The sequence below is a fragment of the Orbicella franksi genome, chromosome 9 (assembly GCF_964199315.1).
Source record: "Orbicella franksi chromosome 9, jaOrbFran1.1, whole genome shotgun sequence".
Taxonomy (NCBI): Eukaryota; Metazoa; Cnidaria; class Anthozoa; order Scleractinia; family Merulinidae; genus Orbicella; species Orbicella franksi.
Genome location: NC_138153.1, coordinates 1,993,210 through 2,011,917, shown reverse-complemented (window position 1 = coordinate 2,011,917; position 18,708 = coordinate 1,993,210). Strand labels below are relative to the sequence as shown.

The window sequence follows — 18,708 nt, the reverse complement described above, 5'->3', positions numbered from 1 at the left end:
GTAAACCTAAGTCTGTTCTATACCTTGATTCACGGTCCTTGCCCAAGGAAAGACCTTTCGTATGACGATACAAAAACCTGATAACGACTTCAGTGATATTAGGCGTGACAAAACGAAACTGTTTTTATGATAACAACACTGAAAACTCGGATCCAGAAAACTGGAAGGTTCCAGTTGCCTGCAGATGACTGAATCGACGTGAATGGTATAAACTGTCACGTTAGTTCAATTTTCCTTTTATTTCCAATAAAGTTGAGCCTCTCCACAAAGGCCACCGTGCGTGGGACAGAGGAAAGTGGCCGTTGTACAGAGGTGGCCGTTATGGAGAGGTAAGGATGTAAAATGACACCAGTTTTATTCGGGAGTGCAACATTGAAAGGGAATTTAGGCGAGACCGCCTTACGCGCAGCGTGATTTTGATCAACTTTGGATCGATTTCCTGGCGCGTTGTTGACTTTTCTTCAGACATATGTCCTTGCACAATCGCTAATCGTCTCTTGGAAAGTCCCTGATATATTCCGAACGTAAATTCTACAATCTTGGTGACGCTTATTAAGTATAGTGAGTTTGTTAAGATTTAACCGGAAAAATAGGAAAACCACAAGCTGAACAATTGCATTCTCACAATTGATCATTTTTTGAGTTTCTGATCCAACGGAAAAATAAATTCTCTTTTTCCATTATAGTTAGTTATTGCAATCAGGAGCTCAGCTTCTAGGCTTGGTTAAATCTGTATATATTTAACGCAATTTCATTATATACTCTAATGCCTTCTGATTCTGAAATGGATGTGGAGTTTCTTCCAGCATGAATTTCAATCATTAACGGTTCTTTATACTTCTATCCTCTTTATTATATCCGAGACTGTTTTGACAAAAGACGGTGAATAATAATGAAAATCGAAACGAGTAATTGATGTTTCTGAATTACCACGAAACCATCTTGTTCCCTTCTACACTGTACCTATGAAAATGGCATTCATTCATTGATTGACCGAGCGCAAACAAGCGATCATTATTGTATGGCAATGACGGTTTTTACCAAAACACCGTTGACCGATAGTCTATTAGTCAAATTCCTCAGCAATGCTTTCATGCATAAGCCACTATTAAACATTTTTCAGAAGTGGAACGTGAAAAGAAACGATCTTGGTCCTGCTAAAGATAGCGGCGAACCGTGATTTACCACTGTAATTTGATTTTATGATATTTACCGTTGATTTATTTTCAGTGAAACAAGAAATCGAGGTTTTACTTTGGCTAATATTTACGCTGCTAAGAAACAACAAGCGGAAGCGTAAAGTTTCTTTATTCAAACATGCGTGCTTGTTAGTGTTTGTTGCACGGAGAGGCGGGAAAAACCAACAGGCGATGTAGTCATTCAATATCCAGCAACTTAATTGAGCATGATAAAAATAATAAAAAAAAAACCCCCGTGCACTGACTGGGAGTAAGAAAAACCACTATTTAAAAGTTCTAGAAAGTCATTGCAACTTAGTTGGTATGGACATGTAAAAAGGACGCAAAATACAATTGGGACTCAATTGGGGATTGTGAAAGAGTCTGAACACTAGCAAAGTGTAGAAAATTCAAACCTGAGCTAATGAAATGACTGACCATATGACCCACAATATCCCTACTTTAATGGCACTGGTAGCTTCAGGATTTACATGGTCACGGAATCACCTACAATCAGTCACATAACCTAAGAGGGATTGTTTCGCGCGCGAGTGTATTTACGAGAGAAACAAAATGGAACCAAACAAATTAAAGAGAAAACATTTACAGCGACAGTTTATTCCTTATCTTCAGAAGGGACAGCCTCGAAGAGCTTCTTACTTACCCCGGGTAGTTGGTGCTGGTTTTATCGGAGCATTATTGCTTAGGTTAGTGGAATTATTTTATCATGTCTCTTTGAAACAGCGTACACGCACGCACGTCATAAAACCGCAATGACGTCACGAGTCTTTTTTTTTCCGTCTTTCTCTTAGACTGTTACTTACTTTCTGTTTTGTTTTTTCCCATTCTTTTTTTTCTTACATTTCGCTAAGCTAATTTCTTTTTTCTGGAGCTGAGAAAACACAATTTTTGTCGAATTTCATTCTACTGCCCGATTCCTCATCTTCCATGCGGAACCGTATTCAGTAGTTGAAACTGGTTGAAACAAGAGATTATGATATTGGTTGAAAGGGGCGTACGCACCTCTCTTTAGAACCTGTGATTTCACTCGTTCCCTGCTTCACAAGGGAAAACGGGAGAAGGGGGGAAGGACATTCCCCACTTCCGTTTTTCTTCGGGGGGGGGGGAGGTTGGGGTAACGGCTACACGTAGGTTGTCGTTTGATGGGCTACAGCAAGGTTTATTCCCGGGGTTTATTGTGTCTGTTTGTTCTGATGTTTTCTCAGCCAACCCTGTTCAGCCTTTTGGGAGGGCGTGACTTCTCATATCTGGGTGCTTGCAAACAATCCAACAAACAAGCAAACAATATCAGATACAAGAGGAAAGCGTCACTTTTGCTGTCTTTGCTCACCACCCCTCAAAGTGGTTTTGTCCAGAAGTCCCGTGACTGCTGAAGTGTGGTCAGCTGTGGTCAGCACAGCTCCTCAACGCGATTGTGCGCATTTCACGGGTCCCGGAAGCTGAAGTGTTCTATCGAAAACATGACTCATATGGTAAAGTTACTGGGGGCTTCAAAGATGTGTTCGTGATAGGCTTATGTTTTAAGTCCTTGCAAATCAAGCCTGCATTTCTCCTTGATGAATAGCGACATGGATCTTAGGAAAACTGCAACCATATAGCTTCTTATGGCTACCGTAAAACAGGACATTGAGGCAGTCAAAGAGTGGCTCTCTTCCGAAGTTAGGCTTGACAGGTATGCAGATAAACTTGAGTCAAATGGTTATACTTCCCTAGAGTTGTGTTGCACTCTCAATGAAAATGCACTCGATAAAATGGAAATTGTATTGCCGTATCATCGGAAGCGATTTTTGATGTATGCTGAAAAGCTAAGAGAGAAACTTGGCTTGGGATTAACGAACGGAGAAGACCGTGTCACCCGAAGTACGGGATTAACAAGCCATGGTCCCGAAACAGGAAATGAACAGCAAGGCCCTCTCATAAACTTTGATAACGAAGCCCTTAGTAGAAGAAGTTCACAGTCCGCTGATGATATTACCAGTGAAGATGTCAGCGCACCCATGCTCCCTCCAAAGAAAAAAGGTTCAGTCAAATTACCACCTCCTATTCCGCCGAGGGCTGACCTAGAAGAAGTGGAAGGTTCTGATCAAAGATCAAGGGGTGAAGATATTCTCACGCAAGATCCCCACCAACAAGGACAACAATTACAACAGTCTGAAATTCCTCCAAAGAAGATACCACCTCCTGTAAAACCTCCTAGAAGAACAACAGTTAAGAAACAGTCCCCTGAAAATACTGCGGAGGACATTTCAAAAACTGATGAACACACTTATACACAAGAACAGCATGCAATATCTGGTGGCCATGCCAACAATGCTGCAGCGGTTAATACATCAGAAGAGGGTGATGCTCTCCTTCAGTGTAATTCCACATCAGTCATTCCACAATTGCCTAAACCAGAGGAGGATAGCAAGGAGGTAACTTCAGGTGAAGAGGTCAACAAAGAAAAAACCATGCCACAGAGACCTGCACCAAAAGCACCTGAGAGAGCACCCTCCTCAAGACCGACACCGAAACCACGAATCAGAGTTAAGTCAGAAGACAACAAGTTAGTAGTGGATTTGCTAACTAAGAGTGCAGCAGGAAATGTTTCTGAAGGGGACTTCTCTGATCATCCTAACAATACTATTGAAAAGAGGACAAACTCATTTTCAACACCTGGTAACAGGAGGATTGATTCTTCTGAAGAGAAACCATCGACAATGCCTAGACCTGCATCAACGAAAAGACCAGCCCCTCCTGTCCCACCTTCCAGGCAATCTGGTTCAGTATTTGGGAGGGAACCAGCTGTAAAAGTTAAAGGAGAAAATGAACATCAGCAACAGCCAGGTAAAGCTTGCTTATTCCTTGATCTTAAAAACAGGAATCCTTTTCTACTCCGTCTTCATTCAGTTTGGAAATCTTTGGTAATAGAATGCTCCATGCTCAGCGTGATGGCGTCATTTGACTACAAAAACCAAAATCCTTTACTTCAGTCTGTTTCTTATGCTAATTAGGGCAATTGTTATTTAAACCCCACTGGGACTTCAAAATTCAAAAAATAAAGGAAAAATGAAAGGAATTCTGGTAGTTGTAGTCAAATGACGACAACATGTAAATCTGCTATTCTTGTATTGTGATCTTAAGGTGGCTCAAAACAGCTTCCAGCACTTTCCAAGACGTATATTTTCATGAGTCATTTTAACCACTCTTTATCAATTGATACTACAATCATGGTATCAAAAAAACTGTCCAATCATCGGTGAAGATGTTGTTATCATTTTCATGACACATTACATTACCATAGCAACAGTATAACCTTCTAAAAACACCCTTAATTATAGCTTCAAGAGCATATAATTCAAGAAATCGCACGGTGAAATTTTTTTATATTATCAATTTTGATATGCAGAACAAGATGCAACTTTTGGCAAAGTTTAAAAAAAATTTGTCCACAGGGTTCAGAGCCACCTTAAATTTTCAAAACTTTATGTACCACCAAGCAGAATGCTAGGGTAACCCTGAGATGGTCTAGAATTCCACACAGGGAAGTACACATACTTCCACATGGACTAAAGATGGTCCACTAGTCTGTAAGACAGACATTGGCTTGTTACCTTGTGAGACCTTCAACAAAGAAATCCAGTGGTTAGACAAATATTACCACCAAAGTCTAGGGCACATACATGTATTCTTTTCATCACAAGAAAAAACCAATTTCTATACATAAAAATACCAAGTTGATAGTGTTCAGATTTCTAAAATTTTACCTCCTGTTTTCAAGCATTAAAGACATTTTTGACTCGAAAATACCAGTCATTGGATGATACCTTACAGTGTGTTAACTTAAACTGGGGCCACCCAGACAATGAAAACCAATCAGATGGCAGAACTGAAACAACAGATTCCAACATTTTCAAATGGAACCAATTAAATGTCTGGTACAAAACAATGAAATCTCAACTTGTTTATTGTGATGCTTACACAACTATGGTGTCTGTTAATAATTTGTCAATTAGCTCAAGTCGTTAGTACTTTCGTGTCAGAAAATATTTTGTTACTTTACTTTAGATTTTATTGACAAACGTGATAAACTCAGTGGATCGATTGACCATTTTCCACTTTGAATGTGTGTCCACACAAAATATCATTTTTACGGCTGTTATTTAAAATCATAGAATAATAGATTTGATTTTTTTTTAACAAAATAAATTCTGCTCCTGTTGTCTATGCGTGTTTCTATTTTTACACAGCTTTCAGTTGTCACAGCAGACTGTAAATTCTTGGAAAAACCATTGGGTTCACTGTCTCAGCAGCTGTACTTTTCGGAGTTTGAGCTCCCTTTCTGGGTTATCAGTGTATTGAAATAACATCTTCATCAAAAATTTAAATGAATTTTTTTTCTGTGTTGTACTATCAAAGCCTCAGCGTGTAAAATCACTCAGTTGAAGGTAAAGTCTGCATATGAACAAAGTGGCCCATCAGGCGAGAGCTTATCCCTTTTTTCCATAGCATGAAGCAACTAGGAGTAATTCTACTCCCCCCTGGATGGGATATTAGTTCATCGCAGGGTTACCTGCAGCATTATATTCACTAGTACCCATTTATACATCTGGGTGGAGAGAGGCACTGTGAGAGTAAAGTGTCTTGCCCAAGAACACAACACAATGTCCCCAAGAACACAGACAGCTCAATCCAGGGTTAGTGTGCTCATCCCTGGAGGCCACTGCATAAAATCACTTAGGCAAGAACTAAAGACAATGGTGCCATGCATAGGAAAAATCGAAGATATTTCGAACAAAGAATTCAGGTTACAAGACCATTTTTGTGTCAGGTTAACTTTTCAATTCTCCTGCTTTAAGTTTGCATTCAGCTCCTTTCAGTTACATAGAAAATAATCCCTTTCCAATTCATACATTTCGAACCTGCGCACATGTGAAACAACTCAGAGACCATTTCAAGGGTTTCTTTTAAACAACCGGGACAATGTTCAAACCCTACGGCACACGATCTGCTGGCAATATATAACCACGTAAGTATCATAACGAACAAGTTGAGATTTCATTCTTCTTAAACCTGCAAGCACACGAAACTACTACCAGTTTGAGCTTGACATTTTATTATTAAGCAACACCATAATCACACGTGAGCATCATGACGAACAAGTTTAGATTTCATTGTTTTGTATAGGAGATTTGACTGACTGGATTTAAAAATAGGACATTTGATTGGCTGGATTTGAAAATGTTGGAATCTATTGTTTTAGTTCTGTCATTTGATTGATTTTCATTGTCTGGGTGGCCTCGGTTTCCATAAATACACTGTAAATGATTTGTTCATTTTATCAGGTGTTCCCCAGGGGATATCTAGGCCAGTTATAGATCACGCTGGACCGACTGAAGGGCACACATCAGTTGAATCTGCTCCTGCAGAGGGATCAGGAGAGAATTCTTCCATTTATGATCTAGTTGGGTCCACAGAAGGCCATAAAAATCCTGATGCAGGGGAAACTGACTACGAAAGTGATGACTCTTTAGATGGACTGGTTGATGATCTACCAGAACAACTGGGAAAGGTACTTTATGTTGTAGTCAACATTGAAGGAGCTAGTTGAATGATTTGTGAAATCACTGTCAAGCATTGTGGTCATTGACTGTAGTTTTTTTTTAGCCTGGTACTGTGGGTCTCTCAGAACAAATATTTGGTCAGAGGGGAGAATTACATTTTATTCCCAACTACACCATGGTAATCACATATGGATATAGCTTCATTTTATGCTGGTTTCTTAGTAATAGAGGTTACTATAGCAGTGACAATTATGTCATTGTTGATTCTCTTGAAATCGTTTCTGAACTTCATATCTGTTCCTTAGTATGATGGTCACAACACCTGTAAATGCATTTTCGGTGCAGCAAGAAGGATTTTTGTGGTGGATTTTGTTGTTCTCCTCATTGGCTGTCAATTGAAGTCATAGCTTACTCTTTTTTATTTATTTAAATATTGTTGATATCAACAAATACTCAGATCTTTACTCTAAATACAACAATATAATTTCTTTTTTTTCTCAGCAATTAATACTCTAAGAGTTATTAAAATTGAAATCGTAAATGATTGTTTCTTTTTAAACAGTTATGTTCTTTAAATGTAACTTTTTCTAGGCTTAACCACTAATCACTATTGCCCCTGCCGTCTTGAGGGTGGTTTCAAGAAAATATTAGGATAAAACTTACAGTATTTGACTGAGGGGAAGGAAAGAATGTTGGGAAGTTCGAAAAATCGAAGGTTTGACAGTGCTCAACACTAACGCTAGCCTACTAGCCCAGGACTAGTAAAACTCCATGCTGAGCCAGTAAAAATACACTCCTACTTGCCCCTAGACTAGTTACATGTAGTTTCGTGGAAAAATATATTTACTGCAACCCTATTACTTGGGAAGTTTTTTTTTTGTAGAAGGTGTGTTTTTTCAGGCCTGTTTGGGACCAGTGGCTTTTTTGCTTACTAGCCCACTGCCTTGTATCCAAAAAAGTTAGTGTCAAGCACTGTTTGAGAAATTGGGATTCCACTGTACTGATGCACTGGCTACTGATTAAATTGTTTTTAAGGTTTTTTGGAGTTTGGAGTTAAAATCTATTACAAGGAAAGCCAAATTTCATGGTTGTGGTGGTTGCATTAGATGGGCTCTCATTAGGTTTGATATTTTGTTCCTTGAAGACCTCTAAATGATATCAACCATCTCCATGCTGCTGTTGCTCTTCCTAAGCAGCCTCTCATCTTCTTTTTAAATATGCCCTTTGGACAAATAGCTCTAAAAGTTTGCTCCCTGGGCAAGTCTTAGTTTGCTGCTTTTTGATTCAGTTGGCTGACAACTTACCTGAGCTCTTCCTGTTGGGCAAGTGAGAATGTCTTGTGGGAAAATCTTCTCATCCTGGACAACTAGACGGCACTTTTTTTGAGTCCTAACATCACTGTGAACATTACTTACTTTGCATATCTTTACACAGAACCTGTGAATTTGGGGAATTTGTATAAAATGATAATCATTGCACCTGTACTAAATATACAAGGAACAAGATCTAAATAAACAAAATCCTCATTATCAGGAAGTAAAAGGTGGTCAAAAATTAGCCAACATTCATTGTTATTTTCCAATACTTGCCAGGGTAACCTCTGTTACTAAGGAACCAGTATATAGCAAAACTTTGGTAGGCTGCCTCATTTTTTATCTCTGTGACATAGTGTGGCAAAATCAAAGGTTTACCATCCTAGCAAATGTTTTATGTCAAAACCCCCATCCTGAGGTGGAGTAACCTGATTCAAATTAAGCCTCCCAAGTTTCTTACATCAAACTGAGCCTCCTTAGTTTCTTAATTTCCTAATTTAAATTGATCAGTGAGATGTTTTCAACTTTGTTCATGGTGTTTGTGGGTGGGATTAAAGGTCTACAAAATGTTATCTCGACTTCAATTGCTGCTTTGTGATCTATTAGGCCAGAGGTGACAGTCTTGAGAGTATTGATGAATCTAGGATGTCCAAAAATATTCTTAGTCCAAGGGTAAGTGTGCCAGTTAGTCAGTCTGACTACATACATGAATATGCTGTAGGTTAAAATGAATCTCAGGTCAAAATGATTTCAAACTAGTTTGCTTTGTATTTTAATTGTTTAACTAGGAACATGGTAATAAATCTGGAACAAAGAGACATACAAATCAAACTAGTTTAAAATCATTTTGATCTGAAATTTATTTTAAACTACAACATATATATCTTTAGGCATTTGTTGCTTGACCTGTGAAATATGTGTAGTTACCAAGTAATGACAATGTTTTCATCATTTTCTCTGTGAAATTATTTTAACTGTGGTATCTCTTTATCAAAATACTCATATATTTGGCTAACAGTGGTCAAAAGTAGTTGAAATACTGTTGAAACCACCCTACAAATCAGATATAGGTAAGTATTATTCTTCAGTCCTATGCTTGTGATTGTTACCAATGTTTTTTTCATGTGCGATGTTGTAAAAAACTTTTGTTGATGCACACAGGTTCGCAAGAGTGAAGGATACCTTTGGAAACAAGGAGGGTGAGGTTTTTCAATGTTTACTTCACTCTGATCATTCCTTGAGCAGATAACAAAATGCTAACTTTCTCTTACTGTATCTGTCTAAAAGTCCTGTCTAAATATTTGCAATGTAGAGAATTTTTTTTTCAGAAACAGGACTATGTTATTTCTCAAAGTGCAAGTTATGTTTTTCACTCAGGCAAAAGAACAATAAAGGATGGAGAAAACGTTGGTTCATTTTTGATGGGGCGGATTTAAGATACTTTAAAGATAAGGTAACTGCTGACATTCAACTGGAGCAAGTTATTTTTTGCAATAAATGCACAAGAATGACTGATGTAGTCCCAGTGTTACAGCTTTTCAGAGCTTTTCAGAGCATTTATCCATGAATTCCTCCACCAGCTCTTAGCTTAAATAACATCAGGATGTTTTTGATTTGTGGAAACCTTGATAATACTGAAATCTGCAATTTACAGTACACCCTCAAATGAGATGATGAACATTCCTGTCCGTGTCATATGAGAGTTTCCCTGGGCTTTTGATTTTTCAGTGTCCACTCCTGTTAACAAGCTGAACTACACTGTATCCAGCTTTTGTTCAACTTCCAATTCATTTATTCACGTATATTCAACTTAGAATTTATTTTTTTTAGTTAACAGCAGTTATGCCTTAAACCAAAACAACAACAGCAACAAGAAAGCAAGAAGAAAAAGAAAATGAATATGAAATTAGGAGCGGAAGCTTTTGAATGTTCACTCAACATCTTACTGTACTGACAGCAATCATTTCTGTGCAATCTCTTTTCAGGATTCAACACATGAATCCCTTCATATAATTCCTGTCAGTCAGATAAAGGACATTGAAATTGTCAAAGATGTAAGTGTAATTTCTCTGTTTAATAATGATATGTAATCAAACAGGCAAGTGATGAAAAACAAAAACACAATGAAAATTGTCATCTGGGGATTACGTCTTAATGTATCATGTCCTAATAATTTTCTTGGAAGTCTGATTTTGAGATAAGGTGAACAGTTAAGATTTCAGCATTAGCTGGGAATCTGACGCTCTTCGTTTCTTAAGTGTGAGAAGAAGGTGGGCTCATTTCCTGAACAGTGGCTGGTATTCAAGGCTGTTGTCATTGTTTTACAATGAGTGAGACTGACCTATCTTTTTGGACACCATTGCATTTCCAGAGTAAAAATCCTCTTCATTTTTTTAAATTTTTTTTTAAATTAATTATCTATTTTTTACAGCACACATACTTACATTATTAATTACAAAAAACTACGTATAAAACTACAACAATACAGCTACTTACGCTAATTACAACTTGCTCTAATTACAATGCTTGACGAAGCAACAGTATTATTTAAACCGCTTACGTTACACTACTTTTTAATCGCGGACAATTACTACAAACTTTTACTACGGTTACTAGAACTAGTGAAAACTGCAAAAAAAAAAAAGACAAAAAAGCGACAATTTACAGTATATTTAGCTATATTTACAGTTTAACTTGCACCTTTGCTCTGCTAGTTTCTATTTCTATTTTGTTTTTAAGGATAGCCAAGAAAGCGTCTAAGAAATAATCTTCCTCATTTTTTGAAGCGGTGTAAATATAATATTTTGCAATTATTGTACAGAGGTTTAAACCGAGACACAGAGGCACGGTGTCTGTGATGCCGTAAAGTATTTGTGCTTCAGAGAGCGTGATTACAGTATTGTTTTTTCTGTACCACCAATCAGTAAACTCTGTCCAAAACAGCTGGACGTTGGGGCAAGTTACGAAGAGATGTGTAATTGTTTGCTTTTCAGCACATAAATGACAGCGGTCGTGCTCTTTAATACCGAATTTATGTAATGCAGCATTGGTGGGTAAAATATGGTGTACAATCCTGAACTGAAACATCGAGAGTTGAATATCTTTAGTGGCCTTGAAAGGCATCATGTACGTTTGATAAATTTGCTGGTCGTTCAAATTAGCTCTTTTCAGTCTTTTTTCGGCGGTGGCAGAAACGAACTTCTTTTCAACAAGGTAGTTAGTAGCAAGTTTGCAAGAGAGCTTCTCAAGGGGAATTCTATCCATGTTTGTAGGTTCCTTCGAATGCGGCTGTAATTTGCCTTTCAAAGTTTTAATCCAGTTAGATGGAATTGCTTGGCATAAACCGTAATAGGTTAGAAAGTTAGTTTTAAGGGCAAAGTGAGAGCAGAAATCTCGGTAAGATGTAAATGTGTCACCGTTGAAGATATCTCTAATTTTTTCTACACCCGCTTCATGCCATTCTTTGTAGTACACTGAGTAGTTACCAATCCTGATGAATCTATTGTTCCAAAGAATTTCATCAAGTATTTCCTCTTCTGAGGACGGAGTAAACAAATTGATTGACTGCCAAGCCAACAAGGCTTTCTCGTAAAATTTGAGAGGAATTCTTACATTGAGATTTTTGAGATCAAAATTGCACTTAAGGAGAAATTTGCCACCACATTTTTCTAACATGGTAACAGGGATATGCGTCCAGCTCGCGGAAGGGTAACCGTTATCAAGTCTTCGGATCCAGGTCGCTTTGAGAGCGTTGTTTATTGCATCAAAGTCAGGCATTCCAAGACCTCCTTTTGTTCTCGGTCCAATCATTGTGGTTTGCTTTATCTTTGGGGTTTTCTTGCGCCATACGAATTGGGATATAACTTTATTAACATTTTGAATGAAATTAGATGTAACAGGGAGGACAGCGGTGTTATAAATAAGTTTGGAAAGGGCTAGTGCTTTTAGGATGACAATACGGCCATGTAGAGTTAAGTTCCTAGGGTACCACAGGTTAAGTAGGGAAGTCATTGAAGACAATTTCTGTTCAAAGTTCTTTTGAAAGGCAGCCTCTTCATCATAGGAGAAGTGTATACCGAGCGCAAGTATGGGATCTTTTGGCCATGTTATGTCTAGAGGTTCCTCCAAGTTGTTTTTGTTTGCGCCCAGCCACATGCCCTCTGTTTTACTTTTGTTTACTTCGAGACCTGAGCAGTTTTGAAAGGCATTGAGCAGTTGGAATAAATTTTGGGCAGATATACTATCGGAAACAAAAACAGTGGTATCGTCTGCGTATTGTGAAATTTTGAATTCTTTTCCGTAAATATTGATTCCTTGGATACCTGCATTAGACCTTATTGCGTTAGCAAGAATTTCGGCGCAGAGCACAAACAGGGAGCCAGAAAGTGGGCACCCTTGGCGAACACCTCTTTGTAGATTAAAGAAAGCGGAGGCGTAACCATTATTTGTTACACAGCTTGAACAGTCAGCGTAAAAGGTTCGAATCCACTGTTGTAACTGAGGGCCGAAATTTAAAGCCTCCAAGGTCTTAAAAAGGAAGTTCCAGTCAACGGTGTCGAAGGCTTTTTTAAAGTCAATAAAAATCGCCATGCCGGGAATGTTTTCCAGCTCAGTTATCTTCATGATGTCATTGATGAGTCTAATATTCTGTCCTATGTAGCGGCCCTTGACATAGCCAGTTTGGTCTTCATTTATTAATTTGGGAAGGACTTTAGCGATTCTGTGGGCTATTGATTTTGTTGCTATTTTATAATCAACATTAAGTAACGTTAATGGTCTCCAATTGTCTAAATACAGCCGGTTCTTTCGTTTTTTTGGTATGACCTTTATTATACCTTGTCTTTGAGTGATATTTAGTTTTCCTAATTTATGGGCGTAATTAAAACTTTCTACCATTTCTTCGCCGAGTAGATGCCAGAAGTGCAAATAAAACTCAACCGAGAGGCCATCACTGCCTGGGCATTTGTTTTTGGCACACTGTTTGAGGACATTGAAACACTCGCTTTTAGATAAAAGCTGTTCAAGCTCATGCAGGTCGTGCTCTTCTAACTTAACCAGGTTAGGGTCTTGTAGGGAGGCATTATGTGTGTCACTATTGCAGGGGGCCTTTGCATACAAATTTTCATAAAATGCTCTTTGCATTTCTAAAATCTCATTTTCACAGGTAGTTTCCCTTTCTTCGTCCGTTTTAAGTCTAGTTATATGTGTTTTTGTGAACCTCCTTTTTTCGAGATTTAAAAAGTATTTGGTGTTTCTCTCCCCTTGTTCATGCCAACGTATTCTGCTTCTAATCATTGCTCCTTCAGTTTTATATTCAGCAATCTGGTTGAGTTGGGCTCTTAATTGGTAAAGCTTTGCAATGTTTTCTTTTGATCTATTTGATTGCAGTAAGGTCATCATGTCGTCAATTTCTTTTTGAAGGTTGCGTTCCTTATTTCTTTTTATTCTATTTTTCCTTTTTGAATATTGGACGCAAAATCCTCTTATCTCCATTTTGAGCATGTCCCAGTACAGGCCTTTGTCAGCGAGATAGCTGTGTTTATTTTTGTATTCGGGTATTTTGCTTTTGAGCTCATTAATGAAGTTTGCGTCTTTTAACAACGAGTTGTTAATTTTCCAAAACCCGGGTCCCCGTTTAGCATATTCTTTGGATTGTAAAGTAAAAGCGATAGCGCTGTGATCGGATATTGTGGGGTTGATGATGTTTATATCAATGGCAGACGGCAATTCTTTCGAAACAAGCCAGTAATCCAAACGACATTGCAAAAAAAAAATCCTCTTCATGCTGGCTGGGCCATAAGGATGTAGGAACACCATTACACTCTAGAAATTTAAACTGTTAGACAGTAAAATATGTCTTTTTGTATCACTTGATTTTGAGAAATAATTAACCCAGCTTAATCCCTAGTATTTTGATTCAACTTTTGTAAGTTTCATGGACCTAATAAAGGTCTTTATTTTTCCTGAAATTTAAAGGCATGACAATTTTCATTTAGAGGTAAGAGGTAACTATTTGGGCGACTTCTTGCATATTGTTTTCTAATTACTGTATTTTCTTTTTATTTTATTTTCAGGAGAAACGAGCAACATTCAAAGTCATAACTCCAAACCGAATATTTATTCTCGCATCAGAAAACATCAGTGAGTTATCCCAGTTGTTATTTCAATGTATTTTGAACCACTTTTCCCACGACAATTTTTTTATGTTAATCTGTTCTTTTTCTATGTATTTTTCAATAGCGGAAATGAATCTTTGGTCTCAAACCCTCATGGAGGCAATCATCAGCTTCAAGGTAAAGTTTGTATTGTAATGTCAGACAATGAAAAAGACTGACATCTCTAGTGAGGAAATTACATACAAATTTTCATTTTTTTGTTTGGAAATGGAGAAATTTATTTGATGTAAATATAGGTAGAAGTCTAGTTTCAAAGGAGACTGTTGTGCAGTGGTGTCTTTAGGCAAGAGAAACACTAAGATGGTTATCAACTTGCAGCTGAAGCTAATTAAATCAACACCATGGGAAATTTGAAAAGATTTGACCAGAGCAGTTACAGGGCTGCATGTTGACCTCAACCTGTTGATTGTGGCAGGGTGGAGGATGTTTGCCACATTTGAGTCTACATGTAATTAAATGGCTTAGCTATATGGCTTAGCTCCACAAGTTTCCTGTAGGTCAGTGGTATGGCATACAACCAGTTGGAAAAAGTTGTCACTTTTGTTGGGAGAACTTGGAAGTGTTTTTTTGAACACCATGTGTCAGTTTTAATTTAGTGTAGTCAAAATCATAAGCAATTGAAAGCAACCACTCTGATCAGACAATCCAGTGAACCAATCAGAACTGACACATTTTCCTGCAAAGTGCAGGAAAATGTGTGAGAGTGTTTTACTTATGATTGGATGACAAAGTAGTGTGAGTATTTTTAACCTATTGTGTTGCATACTATATAAATATTTCTTATTTTCTTTCAACAACCAAGTGAAAACTCCTTTAAATTTGATTATTTATTGTTTCTGTCATGTTTTAGGGTGACAACAAAATGTGGAAGAGTGGGGGAGAAATGAGCGATCCAGACAAAGAGGTACTGGCAGTCTGCTTGTTTTACTTGACTGAGTATAGAATCTTTGTTTTAAGTTATATCTCATGTAGGCAAGGTAAGCTCTACTTAATAAACATTGCTTCTTTCCTCTCGGGAGCATATTTTTTACTTGAGTATAAATCTACTAGCATTCTATCACAAATGCCATTCTTATTGGCTATGTTACTCACTATCTATTCTGAGTAGATAGTGAGTAGCCTACCACTGTGCAGTTGTTAACAAAATGGAGGCCGCTTCTTTGCATTATCGAAGTGTCTGTGGAGAGGATTTAGATAAAGTTTTGAACGACTAGTAGATTTAGACTAACACAGTTACAATAGATTATTCACTCTTGTTTTCTAATTATGCAAAATAGTTCACTTGGGCTGTGCCCTTGTCAAACACTCATCAGCTTGCCAATGTGTTAGATGAAAAAAGAAGCTGGAAAATGCACCAAAATAAGAAACAGTGTATTAGATATCTTGTGCCTAAAACAAATTTATTGTCATGGTTTTACATCTGTTTCAGGGATGGCTTAAGAAACAAGGACACAATGTTGTTGCAGATTGGAAGAAAAGGTAAAAGTTGAATTAATTCCTTGCTGGATAAGACATTCTTAAAAAAAACAGTGGTTATTCTTGGTGTGTGGATATCCCAGTAATTGTTTGTTAAACTTGGCTTATTTCCAGATATGTTGCAATCAAAGACGACAAGATCTGTTACTATGACACATATGAGGTGCGTTTTTTGTTTGTTTGTTTGTTTGTTTTTTGTTGACTTTAGTATATATATCTCGTAACTAGTTGATATTTTATATTTGTTACTTAAAAGTACCTGAAAGTATATTGTGTTATTTCCACTAGGACTTTGTTTATGCAACACCAATAAACTGTATCAATGCTAAACTTGCCAATGTACGAAAGGTTGAAGGACACAAAAACAGATTTGTGGTAAACACAAACAGTAAGGCTTACAGGTTAGTCTGTGTAACAGCCACTATTTACATTGTTAATGACTTGTACATCTCACTGTGATCATCAATAATGTTGTTGTGTAAACAAAAGTTGAAATAAGACTCTAACTCGTGTTCTCAAGATTATCAAATTTTCCTTCAGAGTCCTTGTAAAGTTTCTCTAGTTTGGGCCATGCTTAGCTCGCTGACAGTTGAGTAAACTCTTGTGCAACTTTTATTCTTCAACTCTCAGGCCAGAAAAAAAAAAATAGAAATCCACTTGCCCAGGGCCAGTAAATTTCAATTTTCACTTGCCCCCACTTACATATTGCTTGCTGATGTGGCGCCCAGTATGAAAATCAGAGGACAAACGCGAACCAAGTATGCTTGGATTCCTAACTAATCCATGCTTTCAACCGATGGTTAACTAATTTTCCAGTCTTAAGGTTTGAAATAGCTTCTGGCTGGAAATTTTCATTTATCAAGCTGGCATTTTTATTCAGACTCACAAGACTACTGAGGCTAGTTTCACTTGCCCACCAGGCAACTGAACTTCTATTTTCAATTGCCCAAGAGCAAAATTTTCTTGCCCTGGCAACCAGACCTGGGTTTTTTTCCTGCCCCGACTCTGATGCATTCCCATTGTTTTTTCACCTCAGGCTTGCGTTTGTTTTTCAGCAGGTTAATTATCTATGTATTGTTCTTGTCTAAAAGAAAGCCATTTAAGGTCGGTTACTGATGTTTTGTGTGATTGTCCTTGCTCCTTAGTTTTCAGGGAGATAGTGAATTTGATGCGTCCTCCTGGATTATTGCCATTGAAACAGCCATCCAGATAGGACTTGGAGATAGAACGGTAAGAGAGACTTCTGGAGTCCCTTGAAATGACTATAGATTCATCTCAGCCTGCAGCAAGAGGGATAATCATAAGACTTCTTTGCATTATATTTAGTAACAGTATGATTGGCTATGGGAATTGTTTATGGATAAGAAAATTTTTCCAGCAGGAAATAGAGGAAACCATTGAGGGGAATTTATATTTTAACCATGGGGTTAAAGAGAATCGCAATTTAAGATAATTTAAGAGCAATAATGGCAAAAATAAAGTTACCAAAAAAGCCTCACAGCATGGTAATGTTTTGAATAAAGGTAAGAAGAACTTATCAAGACTTAAGCTCTCAAGCTGACCCTGCGAGAGAAAATTGAACTTGAAGTTATCCATATTTCAATTAAAATGGACGTTTCGTGTTAGTTGAAAACACAATAACACACGCATTAAGCATACTTACGAGGTTTGACATTACCTTTTTTGAGAATGCTTGAGAATTTAATCGCGGGGTCATTTGAGAAATTAATTACCATAAAGTGAGATGTTTTAAATAGTATTAAAAAAGTTTCCGTGCTATGAGTAGAATTTTAGTTAGTAATTTTTGCACTTGTTGCACGAACTTTGAGTGGAATCCGTCTTAATTACAGTCACAACAGCTTTAAACAAGGTTACCTGGTATACCACACATGTTTTGAAGGAGATACCAGTGTGCGTAAAGACCCTTAAATCTTGGAGTGGGTGGCTGGGTTAGTCAGTGCCACCCATGGTTCATGTCACATGTATTATACACTCTACCCTGGGTGTATTTACCTCAAGAGTCTTGGCTGAGTAAGTAACTGGTTCACCTTACTGTTGAGGTGCGTGAGGAAAACTGCAAAGAAATAAAGCCAAGAACAATGAATTCATGCAATGTTGTGGAACAACATCGGCAAGATGCCCGTGCAGAAAAATGCCACTATCGTCAAACCGATCGTCTCGGCTTTCTTCACTTTGTTTTTAACTTGCTTTCCCACAGAACGTTCTGCGTGAATACTATAACTGTAATAATTACCCCTCGGAGCAAAGAATGATTCTTAAACTCCGATCTGAAAATTGTGCATTGATCACCTGACAAGAAGCGGTATCTTTTCCATGTACAGAAGGTGATGGTGTATTTTTCGAAAAGAAAGGATGTGAAAATGTTATCATTTTTGTTTGGCTGATAACATAGGGTCTTCCGTTGTTTTCCATTGCAGATTCTTGAAAAAGTTTGGGAGAACCCCAGTAATCGAATTTGTGCAGACTGTGGCATGAAAGGTGAGACTTCAAATATAACAGGAAGAAAGGTGAACGTTCATTTCACTGCTAAAACATCAGGCTTTACCCACTTGTTAAATGTTTGTGTGGAGGTGTGGTAACCTGATGGTTAGTGCGCTTAACTCCTGCTTGAGTTCTCCAGGTTCTAGCCCTGGCCAGGCACATTGTGTTGTGTTCCTGGGCAAGACACTTATTTTTTAGTCTCATGGTACCTCTCTCCACCCCTGTGTACAAATGGCCGTGTCCCGGCAAATTTAATGCTGGGGGGTAACCCTGTGATGGAATAGCATCCCATCCAGAAACTGCTACAGAAACCAGAGATAAACGCCTACCTGATGGGTGACTTGGCTTGTATGTAGACTTTACCAACGTAAACCGGTGGACGTTCTGCTTAATAGTAACTTTGTTTTCAATAGTCAAGCGCAATGTTTTATGAACAGGTAAAGTATTGGAACTGCCCTGTGCATAAATACGAAAAGCAGTGCACATGCAAAGATAGGCT

At 37.8% G+C, this 18,708-nt stretch overlaps 2 protein-coding genes across 2 annotated transcripts in view; both read left to right on the top strand.

The window, feature by feature from the left end:
- The first annotated feature begins 1,356 nt into the window (after positions 1-1,356).
- LOC145496808 (uncharacterized) lies at positions 1,357-2,642 on the top strand. Its single transcript, XM_081476556.1, has 2 exons — positions 1,357-1,885; positions 2,405-2,642. Exons 1-2 carry the CDS (start codon positions 1,752-1,754, stop codon positions 2,640-2,642), a joined length of 372 nt encoding a protein of 123 aa, XP_081332682.1. The 5' UTR covers positions 1,357-1,751.
- Positions 2,628-18,708, top strand: part of LOC145496791 (arf-GAP with Rho-GAP domain, ANK repeat and PH domain-containing protein 1-like) — a 34,178-nt gene continuing 18,097 nt past the window's right edge. Inside the window, exons 1-14 of the mRNA XM_081476537.1 lie at positions 2,628-4,025; positions 6,524-6,750; positions 8,662-8,727; positions 9,217-9,254; positions 9,433-9,508; positions 10,041-10,109; positions 14,130-14,196; positions 14,296-14,348; positions 15,082-15,135; positions 15,661-15,710; positions 15,822-15,870; positions 15,996-16,108; positions 16,853-16,937; positions 18,146-18,206. Of these exons, the coding sequence (XP_081332663.1) occupies positions 2,804-4,025; positions 6,524-6,750; positions 8,662-8,727; positions 9,217-9,254; positions 9,433-9,508; positions 10,041-10,109; positions 14,130-14,196; positions 14,296-14,348; positions 15,082-15,135; positions 15,661-15,710; positions 15,822-15,870; positions 15,996-16,108; positions 16,853-16,937; positions 18,146-18,206 (2,230 nt within the window). The 5' untranslated portion in view covers positions 2,628-2,803. The remainder of the gene's footprint in view (positions 4,026-6,523; positions 6,751-8,661; positions 8,728-9,216; positions 9,255-9,432; positions 9,509-10,040; positions 10,110-14,129; positions 14,197-14,295; positions 14,349-15,081; positions 15,136-15,660; positions 15,711-15,821; positions 15,871-15,995; positions 16,109-16,852; positions 16,938-18,145; positions 18,207-18,708) is intronic.